This window comes from Castor canadensis, chromosome 15 (genome assembly GCF_047511655.1).
Source record: "Castor canadensis chromosome 15, mCasCan1.hap1v2, whole genome shotgun sequence".
Classification (NCBI taxonomy): Eukaryota; Metazoa; Chordata; class Mammalia; order Rodentia; family Castoridae; genus Castor; species Castor canadensis.
Genome location: NC_133400.1, coordinates 71027634 through 71048896, shown reverse-complemented (window position 1 = coordinate 71048896; position 21263 = coordinate 71027634). Strand labels below are relative to the sequence as shown.

At 34.4% G+C, this 21263-nt stretch overlaps 1 protein-coding gene and 1 non-coding gene across 7 annotated transcripts in view; both read left to right on the top strand.

Moving 5' to 3' along the window:
* The window catches only part of Acbd5 (acyl-CoA binding domain containing 5), a 43996-nt gene that overhangs the window by 8375 nt on the left and 14358 nt on the right, over positions 1 to 21263 (top strand). For 4 of the 6 annotated variants that reach the window (XM_074056457.1, XM_074056455.1, XM_074056454.1 and 1 more), the window contains exons 5-10: positions 7058 to 7172; positions 7429 to 7461; positions 12538 to 12672; positions 13621 to 13824; positions 14879 to 14985; positions 20395 to 20662. In XM_074056457.1, coding sequence (XP_073912558.1) covers positions 7058 to 7172; positions 7429 to 7461; positions 12538 to 12672; positions 13621 to 13824; positions 14879 to 14985; positions 20395 to 20662 — 862 coding nt within the window. Of the gene's footprint in view, positions 1 to 7057; positions 7173 to 7428; positions 7462 to 12537; positions 12673 to 13620; positions 13825 to 14878; positions 15008 to 20394; positions 20663 to 21263 lie in introns of all 6 variants that reach the window. The other 2 variants (XM_074056456.1, XM_020160606.2) reach the window with 2 other exon arrangements.
* On the top strand, positions 15645 to 15751 carry LOC141417649 (U6 spliceosomal RNA). The gene has a single exon (XR_012442300.1). It is a non-coding gene; the product is annotated as a U6 spliceosomal RNA (small nuclear RNA).

The following is a 21263-nucleotide window of genomic DNA, read 5'->3' as shown; positions in this document are numbered from 1 at the left end:
GCACTTGCAAAGGAGGAATCTACCGCTTGAGCCACATCTTCAGTCCATTTTGCTTTGGTTATTTTGGAGAGGAGGTCTTGCAAATTATTTGCCTGGACTGGCCTGGTTCCAAGATCCTCCCACTCTTATTAACTTCTCAAGTATCCAGGATTATAGGTGCCTGGCCAAATTTATGGATTTCAAAATGATTTTAGAGAATTTTTTTTTAAATAAAGGGCCACTTTTCTATGAAATGTAATTCTGCTTAATATTCTAGAAATTATCTTTTTTCTTGGTGGTACTGGGCTTTGAACTCAGGGCCTTGTGTTTGCCAGACATGCATCTACCAGTTGAGCTACACCCCCCAGCCCAAGAAATTGTCTTTGAACATAAAGAAAATTTGTAAGAAAGAAATAAGTTTTTTGGCTTGATGGTATTAATCTCTGTAGTAATTTCAATTAGGTATATTCAGACCAATATTTTTCTGTTTTCTGATTTCCTTCCTTCTCTCTCTTTTTCTTTCTCTCTTTTCTCTCTCTTTCTTTCTTTCTTTCATCAGAAACAAAATCTATTGTAGATTTATGTTTTTTTACGGAACCAGGGTTTTGAACTCAGAGCTTCGTGCTTGTAAAGTGGCTCTACCACTTGAGGCACACCTACAGTCCTGTAAATTTTTACTTAAATATAAGTACTTCGACTGTTATATTTTGAAATTTTCTGGGAATGTTAAGAAATCACTTGTAAGATACCCTCCCATAAGTTCTTTCAGTGGCATGAAGATGTTAATTATTTTTATGTATGAGCTTCAAAACACTCTCAGTTTTGAGAAACATTTTAAAACCACCTGCTTTGCCTCTAAGTAATCTGGAGCTCCATGTGGTCCCTTTTCGTATGTTTGGTCAGATGTATAAAGAACTCTTTAAAAGATTCTGGAAAGACTGTTGCTCCTCTGGATTAATCGTCTCATTAAGAGGAAAACTCAAACTTTTTTTCAGCTTTTTTTTTTGGTGGGATTGGGCTTTGAACTCAGAGTTTAGCACTTGCAAAGCAGGCTCTGTACTGCTTGAGCCACACTTCTAGTCCATTTTGCCCTGGTTATTTTGGAGATGGGGATCTTGTGAACTGTTTGCCTTGGCTGGCCTTCAACCTCGATACTCCTGATATCAGCCTCCCAAGTAGCTAGGATTACACACATGAACCACCTGCAGCGTTCTTTTCTCTCTTTGGTATAGGTTCAGCAAACCCTTGCCACAAAGGTGCCAGAAAATAATCACTACGCAAACACAGTGTGGGTTTCTTGATTATCAATAGTGGTAATTCTTAGCTGTTCATAAATTAAGGAATGATTTTTCTTGACAGGGAAACTTGTAGCTATTGTCAAGAGATGAAATGTAAATCACTTCTTAGTTTGGTAATGTTTGTGGTTTCTACTCATTCCTTGCTTCAAAATGTCTTTTCTAGACCTGAAGAAGTAAGGGAGTAAAGTCTGCATAGCACTGGTGAAAGACAGATCGTGGGTGCACAGCACAGTTCATATCAGAGATTTTTCATTTGGCTTCCACAATGGAAGCTGCAGCTTCTACAGTGTATTTACTTAAATTGAGGCCATTAAAATCATGGGACAAGGAGTTTCTCTGTTGTTGTTAATGGTTAGTTTCTTGACAAAGGCAGTGGTTTTTTTCAAACTCAAGTCTAAGAGGCTAAAGAAACTTTCCTCTGGTTGGTTATCTGGACTGTGTTTTTTGCTCTGAAGTTACTTTCTTAAGTGATACTGTTCCCAGGTTTCCTGATGAAGCCTAAGGGATGCTTTACCTGTTCTGGCTTTTGTCTCCTTCTCTTTATGTTTCTTTTTTCTTCTTCCTTTTTTCTTTAATTCTTCCTCTGCCTTCATCTTTACTTGTTTTTCCTTGTCTTTCTTTCTTTCTTTATTTTCATACAGTTTTTTCTTTTTGTCTTCAGGGACCTTCCTGTTCATCTTTGGTTTCTTCTTGCTACTTACTAGCCGCTTTTCACTGAGGTCTTTTCTCCTATATTTGCTGAATTCTTAGTGCTCAGCTGGCCTTATGTAACTCAGGACAATCTTGAGCCTATTGTCCACAATAGCCTCAGGTTACCCAGCACCAACTCCAAGACTTGCTTTGGCCTGGCTTCTCTCCCCTTCTGTCCTCTCTTCTCCTCTTCCCTTCCCCCTTGTTATTTCCCTTTCTAATCTCTTCTGCACTGCTCAAAATTGTACTCTTTGTTACATTTCACAATTTTTACTTAGTGGACTTTAAAACAGAGGGCAGAGATTAATTCTTTTGGCTATTAACTATATCTGTAACACAGAAACAAAGGAGTCTTTGAAAAGCAGAGAAAGAATCCAAAGCCTTTTTGGTTTGATAACTATCCTTTTATATTAATTTTAGGATATACTTCTATATTATAGAATTGAATTCCCACAGTAAAAGTAAAATTTACTAATTTTTTCTATCCAGTTTTATTAATTATTGGTATAACCACAATTTAAAGTGAGAAGGGGATGAAATAATATTCCCTCAAACTAATTAAAAGTAAACTGCTGCCTCTTAGCTGTCTTGAAATACTTCTTTTGTCTATGAATTTCTGTAACTATTTCTCTAAAAGAATATACTGCCTGTATTCATTTAGACTTTTAAACTTTCACTTTGTATTGTGAATATAACACAATTTATAGTAAACTTTTAGTGTTAAATTAAAAACATTAAGATAGGCTTAGATTAAAAATTTGATTACTCCTTTTATTTATTTTCAGAGTTTAGCTTTATTGATATCAATAGATAAAACTGCATATTTCTGAATAATCTTTTGTAATAGAATATTATCCCACAGATTTGATTACTGAATTTGGGACTTTTCTCTGTTTGTAATTACTTACTAACTGAAGTAGTCTTTAAATTGTGTTTTTAGCTGGGCATGGTGGTACACATCTGTAAGCTGAGCTTCTCAAGAGGCAAGAAGATCTTAAGTTCTAGGACAGCCTGAGCAATGTTACCAAGAGTCTATCTCAAAAAGACAAAATAGGACTAGTGGTGTGGCTCAAGTGGTAGAGTACCCTCCTAGCAAGCACAAAGCCATGAGTTCAAACCTCAATCAAAACAACAACAAAAAACCAAAATGAAAAAACAGTGGCTGAGGATATAGCTCAAAGTGGTAGAAAGCTTGCTTAGCAAGAGTGAGACCCTGGATTTAATCCCCAGTACTGAAAAAAAGTGCTTAAATAAAGTTCACAAATCACTGTGCTATTGCTCTTTAGAATTTTTTTTTTTGAGACAGAGTCTTACTATGTAGCTCAGGTTGTCCTCAAACTTTTAATGATCCTGTGTCTGTCTCCTCAGTGCTGAGATTGCAGGTTTATACCACCACGCTCAGGTAGAATTAACCTCATTTCATGTCTTTATATTAAAGGGTTTCAAAAAATGTTGATTTAATTTGTATTTTATAATGGGTACTGTTTGGTAGAAAATTGCCTTTCATAGTTATAAATTGTTCAATTAAAATAACACTGAAAAAGTTGCTGGAATCAGTTCTTTTAGTTTTGAGGAATTAGGGAAGCTAATGTGGTTTTGCGGGGAGAGAAATCTATGCTTCTTTGAATAAGTTTATTTTGATCCATAATCACGGGAAAAGTATAAAATCCTACTTTTTGCACAAATTTTACAGGCCATCTTATAGAGCTTTCCAGCATATTCAGCCAGCCCTAGAATAATGTGTATGTGGATTACGTCTGTAGAATTGAAGGAAAGATCAATGTACTCAAACCTGGCTGCACATTAGAATCCCTAGTAGAAATGCCCTAGAATGCCCCCAAACCAATTACTGCAGAATTTCTTCAGAGGATGGGATAATCACTGTAATAGAGGAAAGGATTAGAGAATAGAATCTTTAAATTATAGTGGATGAGGGTCAAGTCTACAACTCTACAAGTTTAGAACAATCTCTGAGTATTGAGAGATTTAAGGTTTTACTCATGATAACCTTCTTTTGGAAAGTGAGGGGAAAATCAGAATGTCAATTTCTTTCCTACTTTTTTTTTTTTTTGGTGGTACTTGGATTTGAACTCAGGGTTTCACACTTTTTAGGTAGGCACTGTACCACTTGAGCTACTCAGTGGTAGCTCAGATTCTTAATGTGTGTAAGAGACTTTTCTAGTGATCAGTATAGTTGGGATTAATATCTAGGATCCTCTTTAGAAGGTCAGGAGCCACTTGGGAGACTGAATCAGTGGTTACTAAGATTTTTGAACAGTGTGTAGAATATTGGATTTTTTTTTTTTTTTTGGAGGAGGTAACTGGAAATTGAACACAGGGCTATGGCCTTGCTAAATAAGCACTCTTATCACTTGAATTATGCCCCTCGCCTGAGTAATAGGATTTGGATGGCTTGAAAAGATGTGTTCTTTCATATCTTTTCACATCTAGACAAAAACAGCCAAAAAACCTGAGTAATTTAGTCTTTGCTTAAATAGAGCATATCTGAATCTTTTCAGTATCTAAAAATGACGTTTCTCACTGAGGATAAGTGCTGGATAAACTTAGAAAAATTTCTGTGCTATGCTGTTTTTCTAAAGCTTGCACCACTTCCCAAATATTTCTGTTAAGACATTCTTTGTTTTTGGTTCAAATCTGAGTCACAATACGAAAATAAATTTTAAAAATTCTTCATTTGGTTAGTTTATAATATACAAAATTAATTTAATTAAGTTAAATCTTCAGAATAAGTAGTAGTACCTGGGCTGAGACTAGCTTGTGTCTGCTTCTCTCTCTGTAGGTATGTCTTTCCATCCCTGGCTCTTGTTTTTATCTCATGCACATGTGTACATACATGTTCCATTTCTTATGTTTCATGGTTGGTATTGGGGAGAGAATTTACAAATGGCTAAAATGATTCTTCTCGGTTGTTGCATTTTTAAAATTTTTTCTTCAGAGATTTACCTCTTAAATTCTTGCTGTGGCCACTTGTGTCCTGACTATTTGGACTACTAAAATTCTAGTCCAAATTCTGATTGAAAGACTTGTGTATTTATATTTATTTAGTACTAGTATCTGTTCCATTTATTTAGTTCTGACATTTCTAGTCTATAATTCACACTCTTACCTTATGAGATATAAGAAACCCAAACACTACATTCAGTAGCCCTACTTAAAATAAATTTGAGAGCAGTTTGAGAAATAAGCTTTAATCAAGAGATAACTAAAAGAGATCTGTTTTGAAGGAGGACAAAAAGAAGTGTTTAATTAGGGTCAGAGTAGGATATGTAGTTGCCTTGCCTGATTCTGCTAAGTCAGTCTTCAAGTTATGACAGTGTGGTGAAGTGTATGGTGCTGAATTATGTTTGAATTATCTTTACCATTTATTAGTTGTGACTTTGTTCACATCAAAGTAAACATCCCATGTTTTAACTTTTGACCTGAATCTAATTCTCACAATTATTGTTATAATCCAAATATTCTGTAAACTAGGTATCTATCAGTTATAAAGATAACCTCCCATGGCCCTAGCCTAATAACAAGTATTTCTTTTAGCAAAAAGAAATTTTATGGGACGAAAGCATTCTCTTCACTCCTGTCTATTCAGCAGCAATTAGATAGCTTGCTATGAGCTATAACTTTAAAGTCAGTTATTGTTGACATAGTTCATTCTGTATAAGTCATTTTTAACAACTTTCTCACCACATGAATACACACTGTGAATGATAGTGGTGTAGGGTATCTCAGCTTAGAATCATATCATGCTCTTTGGAGTGTGGCTTAGTTGTAGAACACTTATATAGCATGCTTAAGGCTTTGGGTTCAAAAAAAATACCTTGTACCAAAATAAATAATCATAAAGTGGAAACTGATTCTTCCCCAACCCCTGCGTTTTTATTCCTTAGTGGTAATTACTGTTTTTTTGTTTGTTTGCTTGCTTGCTTACTTGCTTGCTTTTTGGTGCTGGGAATTGAACCCCGAGCCTCTTGTGTGCTAATAAGCACGTGCTTCACTGAACTACATCTCCTGTCCAGGTGGTAATTATTTTTAGTTGTGTTTTGTAGATTGATACAGAAAGAATATAAGCATCCTATTATTTTAAAAAGAGATTAAAAATAGTACTGGCATACATACTATGCAGGAATTAGCTTTTTTTTCCTATAGATAAATGTTATGGATATTTTTCTAGTCAGTCCCATAGATCTAACTTTGTTTTTAATCCTTGCAAAATATTCCATATGTGGAAGTACTTTAATTTCTTTAATCAGTTACCAACTGTTGGCTATTTAATTGAGTGTCTTGCTCTTTGAATTTGATGATTCTAAGAGCTGGACTTGTCGGAACATTCCTGTAATCCTAGCATGCCGGAGGCTGAAGCAGGAAGTTTGTGACTTCATCGCCAGCCTGGGCTTTTAGCCCGACCTTGTCTTAAGCAAAGGAAACAACAACAACAGCAAAACATGATTCTAAATTGACCTATAGTAGCTGGGTGCTGGTGGCTTATGTCTGTGGTCTAGTTACTCAGGAGGTAGAGATCAGGAGAATCATGGTTCAAAGCCAGCCCTGGCTGGAGACCCTACCTCAAAAAGAAAATCCAACACAAAACAGGGCTGGTGGAGCATCTGCCTAGCAAGCATGAGGTCCTGAGTACAAACCCCAGTGCCATCAAAAATAAATAAGTAAATTGACCTGTAGTTATGAAGGTGTCTGAAAGTGATTACAATTTCCTACTTTGCTTTTGTGCTCTTTTAGAAACACTACTTTGGTATTGAAGAACAAACATCATGATTTTTCTCTAACCCCAGTTTTCTATTATTTAATCCGTAAGCTTTTTGTGAACAATATAAAGATTATCCTATAAAATTTTACCTGAAGCCAATGTAGTCTTCAAAATAAGAATATACATGGATCTTTAATATACTTAAAATTTTTCTAGGAATGTATATAAAGTATATAATTAATGTAGATCTTTTAGAGAGTTGTTTATTAAACTTCAAATGTCAAAATTATTGGTAAATTGGAAACTGAATTATTTGACATGAGTGTAGCTCAAATTGTGATTTCACAATATTTGTTTCTTTTTTTAATAGATTCTTGAAACTATGCCAATGACTGAGAAAGTTGAAGAACTGCTGAACGTCATAGGTCCATTTTATGAAATTGTAGAAGATAAAAAAAGTGGCAGGAGTTCCGATTTAACCTCAGGTTGGACAATTTTACCTTTTTTTTTTTTGAGACAGGATCTCACGTTGTAATTCAGACTGTTGGCCTTGCACTCGCTATGTAGCCTAGGGTGGCCTCAAACTTGAAATATTCCTGCCTTAGCCTTAGGAGTGCTGGAATTACAGGTGTGAGCCACCATGCCTTGCTGTATTTGACCTATTTTTAAATTCAGCAACTAGTATATTATGCATGCATTGATATTTATATGTCTTATTTTTTCTTTACTTTCACATGCCAGTCCGACTGGAGAAAATCTCTAAATATTTAGAAGGTAGGAATAATGATATCCATGTATGTATTTTGTTAAAGCTTTACAGGCCAAAAGATATGCATGAATTTATATAAAATATAAGTTTGTCACCCAGAAATTTTCATTCCAAGAAAGTCATTGTGTGAAGTTCCAAGATTTTATAAACCCTAAAGTTTTTAACCCTTAAGTGTTAAGTTATTAAAACGTAACAGTTGGTTCATATATAAAATTATAACAGAATTCATAAATTTGTTTTGACAAATTATTTTCTATTTTGCTTTATGAATTATATTAGCAATACCATGGATTAAATGATTTTGTTGCTAATTTTAAACATGGATATTTTTATAGTATGGTTTAATCATAGCATAATGTAAAATAAGACATCAAGTAAATTCACTTAGCTTAATTTTTTTGTGATTTTTGTGTTTCCATGTTCTCAGTAAAGATTTAAAGAATTATGTTTTGCATACTAGTGGGAGTTAAATAAACTTCAAGTTTTGCTGGTATTAACTGTAAAAATTTCCTCTTTTTGTTTTTTTTTTTTTTTGAGTGGGACTGGAGTTTGAACTCAGGGCTTTGCATTTGCAAAGCAGGTGCTCTACTGCTTGAGCCAAGCCTACAGTCCATTTTCACTCTGGTTATTTTGGAGATGGGCTCTCAAGAACCATTTGCTTATGCTGACCTCCAACTGAGATCCTCCTAATCTCACTCTCCCAAGTAACTAGAATTACAGGAGAGCGCCACTGGCACCCAGTAATATTTGTTCTTTAAATATTTTTTTAGAAAGCAGAGTGAACCGGGCACCAGCAGCTCATACCTGTAATCCTAGCTCCTCAGAAGAGAGATCAGGAGGATCAAGGTTTAAAGTCAGCCTAGGCAAATAGTTCATGAGCCTAAAAATACTCAACATGAAAATGGGCTGGAGGAGTCGCTTAAGTCATAGAGCACCTGCCTAGTAAGTGCCCTGAGTTTAAGTCCCAGTACTACCAAAAAAAAAAAGAAAAAAGCAGAGTGAAATGAGATCACACAAATAAATTTAAGTGAAAACTTAAATGCTTTCATTAAAAATTATCCTGCTATTCCTGTTTATAAGGTATCTTTTAATAATTAACAGAAACTGCAGCATTCGGAGCAGTAATCTTTGTATTTATAATCAGGCCTTATAGTTTGCTTCTTCCGTGGTAATGAACCATGTACACTGATAGTAACTGCTTACTGGGCATAACTGTATCATACCATTCTATATCTGATTTGCTTAGAGGAGTCAAACATTATTAGCTAATAATTCAGTTAAGAAAAGAGATTTCTATCTCTGAGTAGGGCATGTTGTTAGGATACAAAGTAGAATGACTCTGGGCCTGCTTTAATAGGTAAGTGTGCTGGTAAGAGGCAAGTATTTGAATGACTAAGTATAAAACAAAGTAGAGTAAAAGTACTACAATATCCTGTTACTTATAATTTAGTAATTCCAAAAGCTTTGAAAACCAAACTTTTTTTTATATTCATTTGGTAGAAAAAACTGTCTTCACATGAACTAATTACGGAACAAAACCTAATCTGAAGTAATGTAAGGCTGTTTTGATTCTCTTTTTTTTGTTGTTGGTTTGCTTTTCTTTCTATGTAAGTCAGGCTGGCCTGGAACTCATCCAGCCAGGCTATCTTTGAATGCTGGATCCTCCTGACTAAGCTTCCCAATTGCTGGGATTATAGGCTTGTGATACCATGCTCAGTTATTTTGATTCTTTATGCTACTTATTGTGACTATTCATATTCTTTGCCACAAAAGTATTTTTTTGGTGAGAGTTTCTTCTTTACTAGAGCCTGAAACTCCATTTTGGAGGTGTTACATAATATGCTGTATATAATATATGAACTTTACAAAATTAGAAAACTTGAGATTTATATATCTGAATCCAAAGGTTGTAAGCAAAGAATTGTGAACCTGTACCACAGTTTATTTAACCTGAACCATTCTAATGGACATTTACATCATTTTCTCTTTTTGATTTTCAGAAAATCCTGCTGAGAATTATTATGTATGTCATTTTACATATGTGAAAGCATATCTCTGAGAAATAATATGAGCTTGTAAGAATTGCCAAATTGCAAGCCAGTTTGCAGTCTTTTTTTTTTTTTAAATATCTGTTAAAAGTAGCCATTTAGGCCCAGTAGAACAGATGTAACAGTTTCAAATGGAGTTTTTCAGAATAGAAGGTCTAGTAAGTTTTGAAATCAGGAGAATCCTCCAATTTTCTTCTCTTTTGTTTTGGCTGTACTTGATACTTAGACTCATTTTCATATGAATTTTGAAATCTGCTGGTTAATTTTTGCATTAAAATCAGCTGAGATTTTGATAGGGATTGCAATGAATATTTAAGTCATTTTGGGGACTGTTACCATCTCAACAATCATGATCATGGGATGCCTTTCTATTTATTTCAGTTTTTAACTTCTTTCTTCTGTATTTTGTCATTTGCAGTGTATATTTTAGGTGTAGTCCTACGTATTTTATTCTTTTTTGATGCTATTGTACATTGGATCATTTTGCAGTTTCGTTTTTGGAACAGCATTTTTTTTTCAGCATTGGCGTTTGAACTCAGTGCCTTATAGTGCTAGGCAGGTGCTCTACCACTTGAGCCACTTGCCAGCCCCTAGATTGATGTTTTTATGCTGCATCATCATTGAACTATCTATTTTAATAGGTTTTTTTTCACCCCCTCTACCATTCTCCTTTATCTTCTCCTCCCCCCATTCCTGGAATAGTTTCAACAGGTCTCATTTTTCCATTTACATATATGTGTACACAATATTTGCACTGTACTCACCCTCCTACACCCTTTCCCTACCTCCTCCCCCTACTGTATTCTTAATTTCTGTAGTATTTTTATCATTGAAAAGGGTTGGATTTTGCTGTTTTTTCTTCAGCTGTTGCAGTAATCATGAGGCTTTTGTCCTTTAGTTCACCAATGTGGTGCGTTGCATTAATTGATTTTTGAATGTTGAATAGGCTTATCATTAATCCCCTTTGCTTTCCGGAGCTCATCACAGAACTGTAGTAATGCTGCTTTTTCTGCTGTCAGCTAGTTTTACTGCAGCCATCCATTTGATGGAGGTTTGGGGGATTCCTGTTACATTTTGTTGAAGATGTTTGTGTGGGTGATGAGTTGTTTTTTGTGTGTTTTGCTTTTAATTGTTGTTACTCTTTTTCTGGTTGTTGGGGACAGAGTGGAGGTTTAAAAACTCTTCAGCTCTCATTCTTAGCGTGCATGTGATCCTGGGTTTGATCCCCAGCCCTGAAAAAAAAAAAATCTGTATGTTATATAATACTTTAGTCTGGTTGTATATTTCAGTGGTAGAGCATTTGCCTAGTATGTGTAAGGTTAGGTTTGATCCCCAGCACCACAAAAAATAAACAACAAAAAACTATGCTGCAGCTACGATTTTCTAATAGAAAATAGAACTGAATCTTTATTCTTTCATTCTTTAATTAAGTAGACTTAAATAAGAACATAGGCCTGAATATTTATAAAGTGTATGGATATTTTGGAATTTAATATCTTATTTGGGATACAGAGAGCATCAAAATGTATTTGTATAAAGACCATTCCTTTTGCCTTCTTTAGAGACCATTACTATTTTTGTTTCCTCAGATGCTCCTTGTTGTTTATTCAGTAGAACATCACAACAAATATGCCTGAAATAGAACAAGTCTGTTTTTGTCTTAAAAAGAGTTGATGATCTCTCTTCAACAAAATTAGAGATAAGGGCAAAATAGTTTCTGCCGGGTAGCGAGGGTAAGGGGGAGGGTAAGGGAGGCGGGAGGGTAAGAGAGTGGGGGTGGGGAAGGGAGGAGAAATGACCCAAACATTGTATGCATATATGAATAAAATAAAAATTAAAAAAAAAAGAATTGATGAAATGGTGTTCACTGTTTTTCTAAACATGGTGCAGGACCCAAAAGAATTTTAGATCACCCCAGACCTACTGATTCAAAATCTGTATCTTAAGTATATCTCAGGTGATTGACATATATGTTATAGTTTAAGAAGCTCTTATGTATTTACCATCAGGATATAACTTAAGAATTTGCTTCTTTAAGTGATAGAGCATATTAATTGATGCTTTAAGAAAAAACTTATAACTAGTGTGCCTGAGACCCTAAAGGTAAGAAAGGGATAAAGAGCTTTTTTTCTCTTTTTAAAAATTTTTTAATTTTTTTATTCTTTTGGCTTCATCCTCTTTTTTGGTGGTACTAGAGTTTGAACTTAGGGCTTTGAGCTTACAAAGCAGGCACTCTACTGCTTGAGCAACATCTCCAGTCTGGGATAAAAATTTTTAAAATGGAGTCTAACTACAATATTGATGAGATTGTTGGAAGAATTAAAAAATAGCAAATTTATGTTTTCAGCAGCCAATGTGTATGCATCTCTCTCTACATATATCTATTTCTATATCTATATATATATCTTCATTTACTATCTATGAAGATGATTATTTAGTCTAACTTTTGATTATTTAGTCTAACTTTACTACTTTTTTGTTTTTGTTGTACTGAGTTGGGGTACATTGTGGTGTTTACAAAAGTTCTTACAGTATATCAAATATAGCAAAATCACCCCCTCTACCACTAATTTTACTATTTTGATTGATGTTAATTGAAAATAATTTATTCCCTACTTTGTACAGAAGGTATTTAAGATAGCTTTATCATTTTTACTATAAACTGATAATTAAAGGAATTTATTTTTTAATTTTTTTGAAGTTCTGGGGTTTGAACTCAGGGCCTACACCTTGAGCTACTCCACGAGCCCTTTTTTTGTGAAGGATTTTTTTGAGATAGGGCCACTCGAACTGTTTGCCCAGGCTGACTTTAAACTGTGATCCTCCTGATCTTTGCCTCCTTAGTAGCTAGGATTACAGATGTGAGCCACTGGTGCCTGGCTAGGAATTTATTTTTGTGTGTGTATTTACAGTCAAAGAAAAATACTATTATGTTTAAATTTTTAATATTTTAATTCAAAATTATTAGTTTTAAATTACAGCATTATTGTATATTACTACGTTATTGATTTAAGTGGTCATTTTATGTTTTAGATCTTGGTAATGTTCTAACTTCTACTCCAAATGCCAAAACTGTTAATGGCAAAGCTGAAAGCAGTGATAGTGGAGCTGAGTCTGAGGAAGATGAGGCCCAAGAAGTAGTAAAAGAAGTAAAACAAAGTGATAATCGTAAGTTTTGGATAATGGTTAATAATTTTACACTAAATAAGATGAAAGGCTATAAAGACATTTGAGCTGATTTAGTAATGTATAAGGTTAGTGCATGTGCTAGGATGTGAGCTGTGGACCAAAAGGTCTAGTTACTACATAATATAGGGACAGCCAGCCTTATGTATAAATAAAACAGGTGTTAATTAAAAGGCTCACCTGAATAGACCACTCTTCAAGTGTAGTACATGAAATGCCATATTAGACATGTAGTATTTTAATGTGCTGCTTACAATATTGATATGCATGGTTACCAACAACCAAAACAACTGAAGTTCTCAATGTCTTATCAAAATTAAAGTGGAATCCTGAGAATAGAATACAGGCATACTTTTTTTTTTTTTTTGCCGTGGTGGGAATCAAACCCAAGGCCTCATACATACTAGGCAAGTTTCTACCCATAAGAGGCACACCTAGTCTCTAGGCATAAATTTTGACAGAGAGGGAACACTGGGAAATTATGCATTCAGGGAATCTTGTTAGTAGAAGAACTAATGATTCATGGAAAGAATATTTTACAAAGGAAAGGTAGACACTAAAACAAACTGCACAACTTAGTTACGCTTTCACTTTCCAGTCTTTAAAGAACTTTTTTTCAGCCTTCTAGACCTCTTTTCAGTGCTAGATCTCATCTGTAGAGTGGTTTGCCTGTGACTGAGAGAATGTAAGAACCTTGCGAGATTATTTTAAGATAGTCATAGGGAACAGGAGCAAATTCGAAGCCAGTACAGTTTCTTGTTGAGCTCTGAGCGTACAATAAAGCTCTTTTCATTGAGCACCCTATCTCTCTGATCCAAGTAGGAAAAAGGCTTATGGTAGGTTGCAAAATGACTAGTGGATATTAGAACATAGCATGTAGAAGTTGACCTACTCTGAACTTTTGTGAATCTCTCCATTGTCTCATAAAAGATAAGAAAATGATGAAGAAATCAGCAGACCACAAGAATTTGGAACTCACTGTCACTAATGGCTATGATAAAGACAGCTTTGTTCAGGATATACAGAATGACGTTCATATTGATTCTTCCTCGAATGACAGAAATGCTGAAGAAGTAAAATCTATAGATCAAAACTTGGAACAAACTGGAAAAACTGTTGTCTGCATTCACCAAGGTATTGTCCCCAAATACTTCCTTATCCTTCCTTTAACTAAATGTCCTTCCTTTAACTAAAATATTCTTTTAACAATTTTAGGATATTTAGGAATAGTTTAGAATTTAAAAATCTTTTATTACTAATATATTTGGGTTTATTAAGATTATAAAGGTTTGTAACTTTGAAAGATAGTGAATTAAGGCCAGAATCTGTTTTTTCTTTTTTCTTGAAACAGGGTCTCACTTTGTGGCCCAGGCTGACCTAAGACTTATAATGTAGCTCAGGCTGGCCTTGAACTCCTGATCCACCCACCACAACCTCCTGAGTGCTGGATTATAGGCATTTACAACCATGTCTAGCTCTTAAACTCTTAACATTTTTATTGAGAAATATTTTTGTTGTTATCATACGATATTTTAAAATAAAGTGTTTGAAAATTTTATGTTTATTTCTGATATTTCCCTTATCCTCTGATAAAGCAAAATAACTTAGTTTTTTCATGTCCTAAGGGTCGAGAGTGAGTCTATAGTATGTACCAGATAAATCATGAATATTGCTGCAATTTAGTCCAGAAACCAAGAAACATCATTTCTTAGTATAACAACCAAACTTGCAGAGTTTAGTCGTTGGTAGTTGATTTTCTCTTACAAGGTTATTAGGTTGTCTAAGATTTTATCAGGAATTCATAGAATTCAATGATAAAATGCTTTATAGTTTTTTCACATAGAATTATTGACTAAATTTAAAGTTTGGCAAGTTAAAAAAGTCTGACTTGAAGTTGGATGTGGTAGTCCATGTCTGTAATCCCAGTACTTTGGAGTCTAAGACAGAAGAATTGTTAGTTTGATGCTAACCTGGGATACATAACAAGACCCTGTCTATAAATAAATAAATAAATAAATAAATAAATAAATAAAATAAGTAAATATATTAAAAATATGGCTTGGTAAATCAAATTTGCCTCTTAGTTATGAACATAATATAGAGCTAATAAATTTTGAAAATGGAATAAAAATTTGTTTTTCTTCTATTAGGATATAATTATACTATCTGCACATTTGTTCATGTTTAGATACAAATGATGATCATGTTGAAGATGCTTCAGGATTTCAGCATTTGACAAGTGATTCAGACAGTGAAGTCTACTGTGATTCTATGGAGCAATTTGGACAAGAAGAGGTAAAAATGGCATTTTTGATTGGTAAGTTTTCAAAGTGGTATATCAGAATGCAATGCTCAACTTCTGTTAATGGCAGATGTACCTGCTGTTCATCACTTTGAAAACATACCTCTAAAATGTTTAAACATTTACATTTTTTATGAGTTAAAAATGTATATAATTCTTGGATGGGAGGCGTGGCTTAGGTTGTAGAGTGCTAGTCTAGCAAATGCAAGGCCCTGAGTTCAAATCCTAGTACCTGCTTACAGAAAAAGTACATAATTCTAGAATATTCAGAGAAAATTAATAATACTTAATTGTTCTGTTGTAATTTGTACAAAATGTATTTAGGTAATCTGGGAGAGGTGGGATGACGATGCAGAGGGAAAATTATGCTAGTGTTCATGCATGTTTCAAACATTGATTAATGAAGAAAACAGAATAGTTTTCAAACAAATCTGTTTTTCACATCAACTATAATCCATGAGATTAAAGTTTTTGGTGGAAATAATTTTCGATTTTCAGCTAAGAATCAGTATTAGAAGAAAAAATTTGAAAAAAAATTATAAAAAGTTTATAATGGGCTGTCAGAGTGGCTCAAGTGGTAGAGCACCTGCCTAGCAAGTGTGAGGCCCTAAGTTCAAACCCCAGTGCTTCCAAAAAAAGTCTATGATTGCGTTTGCCTTGGCAGCAAATATACTAGAATTGGATCGATACAGAGAAGATTAATTAGCATGGCCCCCGAGCAAGGATGACATGCATATTCTTGAAGCATTTCATATTTTGCAGTTTCTTGTCTGACAAAAAAAAGTCTGACTTTTTTTTTAGAATTGTTTCTGATAATGATCAGTGTGTTTTTGATGACTGTTTAGCATTTTTATGTCCTTTATCCACTTTTTCTTCCATTCCTTTTCTAATATAGTTCAGTGTGTCTTACAGAAAATCATTAAACTTTTGTCTCCATGAAATAATGATTTTAACTTTTTTTATTGTTCCCTCCTCCCTTTCATTTCATAATGAAAGTGATTCTACTTTGTAGTTTTTTCCACTTTTAAAAACACATAAGGTATTTTTGAACTGTTTAAAATACATGACATAGATGGGAAAAATAATGGGAAACCACACTGAGAGTGAGCTGAAATTAGTGAAATATGAAAAATTATTTTAAAAATACCAGACTCCCATTTTCTTTCTCTCTTTTTTTTTTTCTTTTCTCTCTTTTTTTTTTCTTTTCTATTTTTGGAGAATTTTGGTGGAAAGGGTCTGGGTAAGAATCAAGCTCAGTAAATATCTGTCTACTAAATTCTAGGTTTTATCCTATTTTCTCTGTAAATCATTTAAAGAGCTGAAATCTCTCTTGGAGCTGTCTGGTCTGGCACTTATTTACTTACCTCATTGGCCTTGTCAACACTTCTTTCCTATTAGGTCTGCTAACCACTTACCCTTCCCTTCTTTTCTGTTCTTGTAATATGTTAAGTCCCTCTCCCTTGTCAAGTCTAGTACCAGTGTCTTTGCATTCAATTGGTCTGGAAAGTTTCTCCATCCCAGGATTAATTCCTGCACATCCTTTATACCTCACTTAGATGTCCCTTCCTGAAAGAAACTTTCTTAGATAAGGTACCATCTCATTACCACCATCACCACTTCTTTAGTCTGGTTTAGTTATAGGTTGTCACCATAAATGTCTTAGGTGGATTCTTTTAAAAACATATTTAAGTAGCTATTAGAATCAGGGTGCTTGTGGTTCATGCCCATATCCTAGCTTACTTAGGAGGCGGAGATCTAAAAGCATGTAATTCGATGCCAGCTGGACAGATAGTTCGTGAGACCCCCCCATCTCCAAATTAACAAGAGCAAAATGGACTGGAGGTGTGACTCAAGCATTAGAGTGCCTGCTTTTCAAGCTTAAAACCCTGAGTTCAAACCCCAGTCTCGCATAAAAAAAAAGCTATACAAACACAAAAACATGTTTAAGTTGATCTCTGTTACCCATTTTGAAATCCTTATGAGTCAAGGCCTTTTCAAATTCTTGTGAGCCATATATATTATGTTTATCATTTGCCTGTTAAAATTAGAACATTTTCCTTCTCTTGTTTTTCTTCTCTCTCTTTAAAAATTTTTTTTTTATTTTGGTGGGACTGGGGTTTGAACTCAGGCCTTTGCACTTGCAAAGCAGGTGCTCTACTGCTTGAGTCACACCTCCAGTCCATTTTGCTGTGTTTATTTTGGAGATGGGTTCTGGAGAACTCTTTGCCAGGGTTGGCCTTGAACCCTGATCCTCCTGTCTCAGCCTCCCATGTAGCTAGGATTACAGACATGAGCCACAAGTGCCTCGTTACTAATAGCTTCTTGAATGTGTCAGTTAAGTATGCCCTCATAACAGTGCACAGACTAAGAATGTTTAAATCTTTGATACATATTTTGTTACAACATTTTTTTAAGTCTTACAATATTATAGCTAGGATTTGTTGTTTTTTATCAAAATAAAAAAATAGCAAATAAAAAATATTCACTGGGGATAGGTTGAGGTAATAGGTGAAACAAGAGTGCTGATAATTGTTAAAACTGGGTCATTAATACTGTACTATAGTCTGTTTGACATTTTCCATAGCAAAAAATGTTAAAAATGAATGTTGCTTATAAAAAATTATTTTTGTTTTTTGGTTTTTTTTTTTTTGTGGAACTGGGAATTGAACCTACAGCCTCGGTAGGCAAGCCACTTGAGCCATGTCCCCAAGCCTTTTTTGTTTTGTATTTTATTATTGAGATAGGGTCTTGCTAACTTTGCTTGGGTGTGCCTTGAACTCTCAATCCTTCTGCCTTTGTTTCTCAAGAAGGTGGGATTACTGGTATGTACCTCCATACCTGACTTCTTTGTACTTTATTTTCTAACTAATGTTGTCTATGTGACTTTTTCCTTTTTTTATTAGAATGTCAAATTTAATTTTGTTCTATAATCACTTCATAAGGAGTTTCCTTTTGCTTTCCTTCCTTATTTATGATTCTATAGCATTACTTGTTCTTAGGAGTCATTATTTATTTGTTCCTAGACTTCATTTCAGTATCTTATCCATTAAAGGTATTTAGCCTATCTAGTAATATGATTAAATACTGTTTTATTATTACCTGTTCTATTGTTAATTTAACCTCTATCCTAAATAATATTACTTTCAACTTCTTTACCTATGATAGATGATCTGTAAAGAATTCATTATTTAAAGAAGTTAAGTGTTGGAATTTTATTTTCAGGATTTTTGCGGTATTTTTTGAACACATTAATCTTTTTTTTTTGTGGCAGTACTGGGATTTGAATTCAGGACCTTGTGCTTGCTAGGCAAATGTTCTACAACTTTAGCCATAACTTCAGCTCTGAGTACACTAACAGCAATAATTTTTTTTTTTTTTTTTGCTATTTATATTACCTTGGTTTCTGTCCTTTCTATAGTGTTCATGATTTGGCAGCACTGTTTCTCATTGGTTTCACTAAATCTCTTGATGTGACAAAGGACCTCATGTTTTCTAGGGCCTCATCTCACTAGACAAATTTTGTTTAAAAGAAAGTCATTTTTTTCATAGTTTTGTTTTCAGTAAGGTTTAAGTAAGTTGAGTCTTTATAGATCTCTTTCTAAAAAATAAAAAATTTGAAAGATTGAATTATTAGACATTATTGATTTGTAGAATCTAAAATTAAACCATGTTCTGGAATAACCATTTAGGGAAATAAATAATGACCTGAAACTGAAACAGAATTGGAGATGTGAAATATATGTATTATATTGTATGTTTGTACATATTCCTTTGGTATCATTTCAAAGCAGAGTAGCTCTTCAGATAGGTGGGTTTGGAGTTTTGTCAGGTGTGTTAGATTTCCAAGTGAATAAGAAGGACAGAAAATTTCGATTTTTTTTTTCTCTTGTTTTGCACATTCTTCTCATTTCTTAAGCAGTGTTTTTTTCCATCTTTACTGGGAAGCTTGTTATGTACAGATTCTTGGGCCATTGTGAGTTCCACAGTTTCTGATTTAGCAGGTTTCCAGTGCGCCCTGTGAATTTGCATTTCTAACCAGGTCCCAGTTAATCCTGCTGCTGCTGGTCTACAGGCCATATTTTGAGTAGCAACTGAAGCATGAAAAGCTAGAGTTCTATCAGAGCTAGTACTGTAGGTGGCAGGCTTACGTGCATTGGTCCCATCCCACCTTTTCTTTTGTTTTCATCTAGTAATTTTGTCATCTACTATGCTAAAAAGCTAGACTCCAATAGGTTCTTGCTCCTCGAACTTCATACCTTGATACTTCTTTTGTTTACTGACTATAAGCTATTCCTGTTCAGTGCTTGATACCTTTCTTTCCCCCCTCAGTTGATAACACATTTTCTTTTAAGGCCAGTTTCTCTACTTTACTCCCCACTTCTCTGGGGGCCTTCATCTTTTTTACCCTCTGCAGACTATCCCTAACCATTGTCTGTCCTCTGCTTCTTTCTTCTTAAGCTATAAATGTGTTCATATCTCTTCATCTTTGAAGGAAAGTGCTTCTTTAACCTTGTAATGCCCTTTGTTGTCCTATCTCCCTCCTTCCTGTCAGAGTCAGACTTTTTGTTAATTGTATCCATTTATTACATTCATTTAGTTCAATTAGAGTTCTGTCATTCATGCCAACACCATTCTGTTGCCAATTTGAAAGGAAACTTTATATTTCCTGTTACTTTATTAACTGTCTAGCCCCAGAGACTTTCCTCTGTGCCAGATGTTTTATTGGCTCATGCTGTCACTATTATAACACCTTTTTTTTTTTTTTTTTTGATGGTGTTGAGGTTTGCACTCAGGGCCTTGTGCTTGCTAGGCAGACACTACCATTTAAGCCACACCTTCAGCCCTATTATGATAACTCTGACTTGGCTTATACTCATTTGTTTTTCAAGTCATAGTTTATATCATTTTTTTCCAGGAAGCCTGTCTTAACCACGTCTCCACGCAATCCCAGTATGGGTTAGGTACCTATTTGATGAGCTCCTACAGTATCCTTTGTGTGTCTTTTTTCAAATGACATCATAGGGATCTTCTCTAACTCCCTTATAAGGCTGCCAGCTGTTTGTAGGGAGGATCCTATCTCTTTCTTCATAGTATCCCTTGAGTTTAGTATAGTAATTAAGATAAGCATAGAAAGTTATGTGTTTCTTGAATGAATGACTAGCCCATGAAATCAATTCACTGCCAAACTTCTCAGGTTTTTGCTCATGGATTAAACCATTTCTATCCCATCTCTTTCCTATGTATAGGAAGCTAAATATGAATTGAGGAAATTTATTACAAAAAGAACATTTCCCACAATAACATGAAAGAATCATTTTAGAAAAACAGTATTATTACCATGCAAACTTTGTGGTATATAATTTATATTCACTTTTTAACTAAGTCTCATTTTAAATTTATAGTCTTTAGACAGCTTTGCACCAAACAATGGACCATTTCAATATTACTTGGCTAGTCGTTCCAATCAGCACTTGGAAAATTCTCGTTTTCCTAAAGATGTTCAAGTATCTCCTGGAAATGGCAACATAGGGAATATGCAGATGGTAGCAGTTGAAGGAAAAGGTGAAGTAAAGCATGGAGGAGAAGATGGCAGAAATGACAGTGGAGCACCACACCATGAGAAGCAAGGTGGAGAAAGTGAGGAGTTCTCTAATGTTAGAAGAGGGAGAGGTATGTATTACCTCCCGCATGCTACACTACCTTTATAGGCAAATTGACAAAATGGAAACAGTCTACATAGCAGAGACACTAAGACATTCAATGTGCAGTGATTATTTGTAAAGTTAAAATTGCCAACATCTGCCATTTTTTCTTCATGTCTAGTTCTCTCCTTTAACTCCTCAGGCATAGAAGTTTGTTCTCTGAAAGTATCAGTAAAAACATTTCTGTTTCTAATCTTCTATACAATTTTTGAAGTAACCAAATTTATTTTCAATTTTCCCTCTGAACAATCACTGACTGCCTTAATTATGCTCTGCCTCTTTTTTCCCCATGTAGGGGTAAGTTTGAATTCTTTATCTTTTCCACATTTCCCCACTTTGGTCAAAAGAGATCATTTAAAGCTAACAAATTAAGTCATAGGACTGAAAGAACATTTAACAATATAAACGTTAAAAATAGCGATGGGGTCAGATGATAGAATAGAGATGGGTGGGAGGAAAAAGGGAAATATATTCATCATAATTGTTTCTGGTAAGAAACAAATAAATGAATAGATGCTGTCAAAAACAGAGAATTAAGAAAAAGAAAAAATTAAAGAGTATTACTTAAA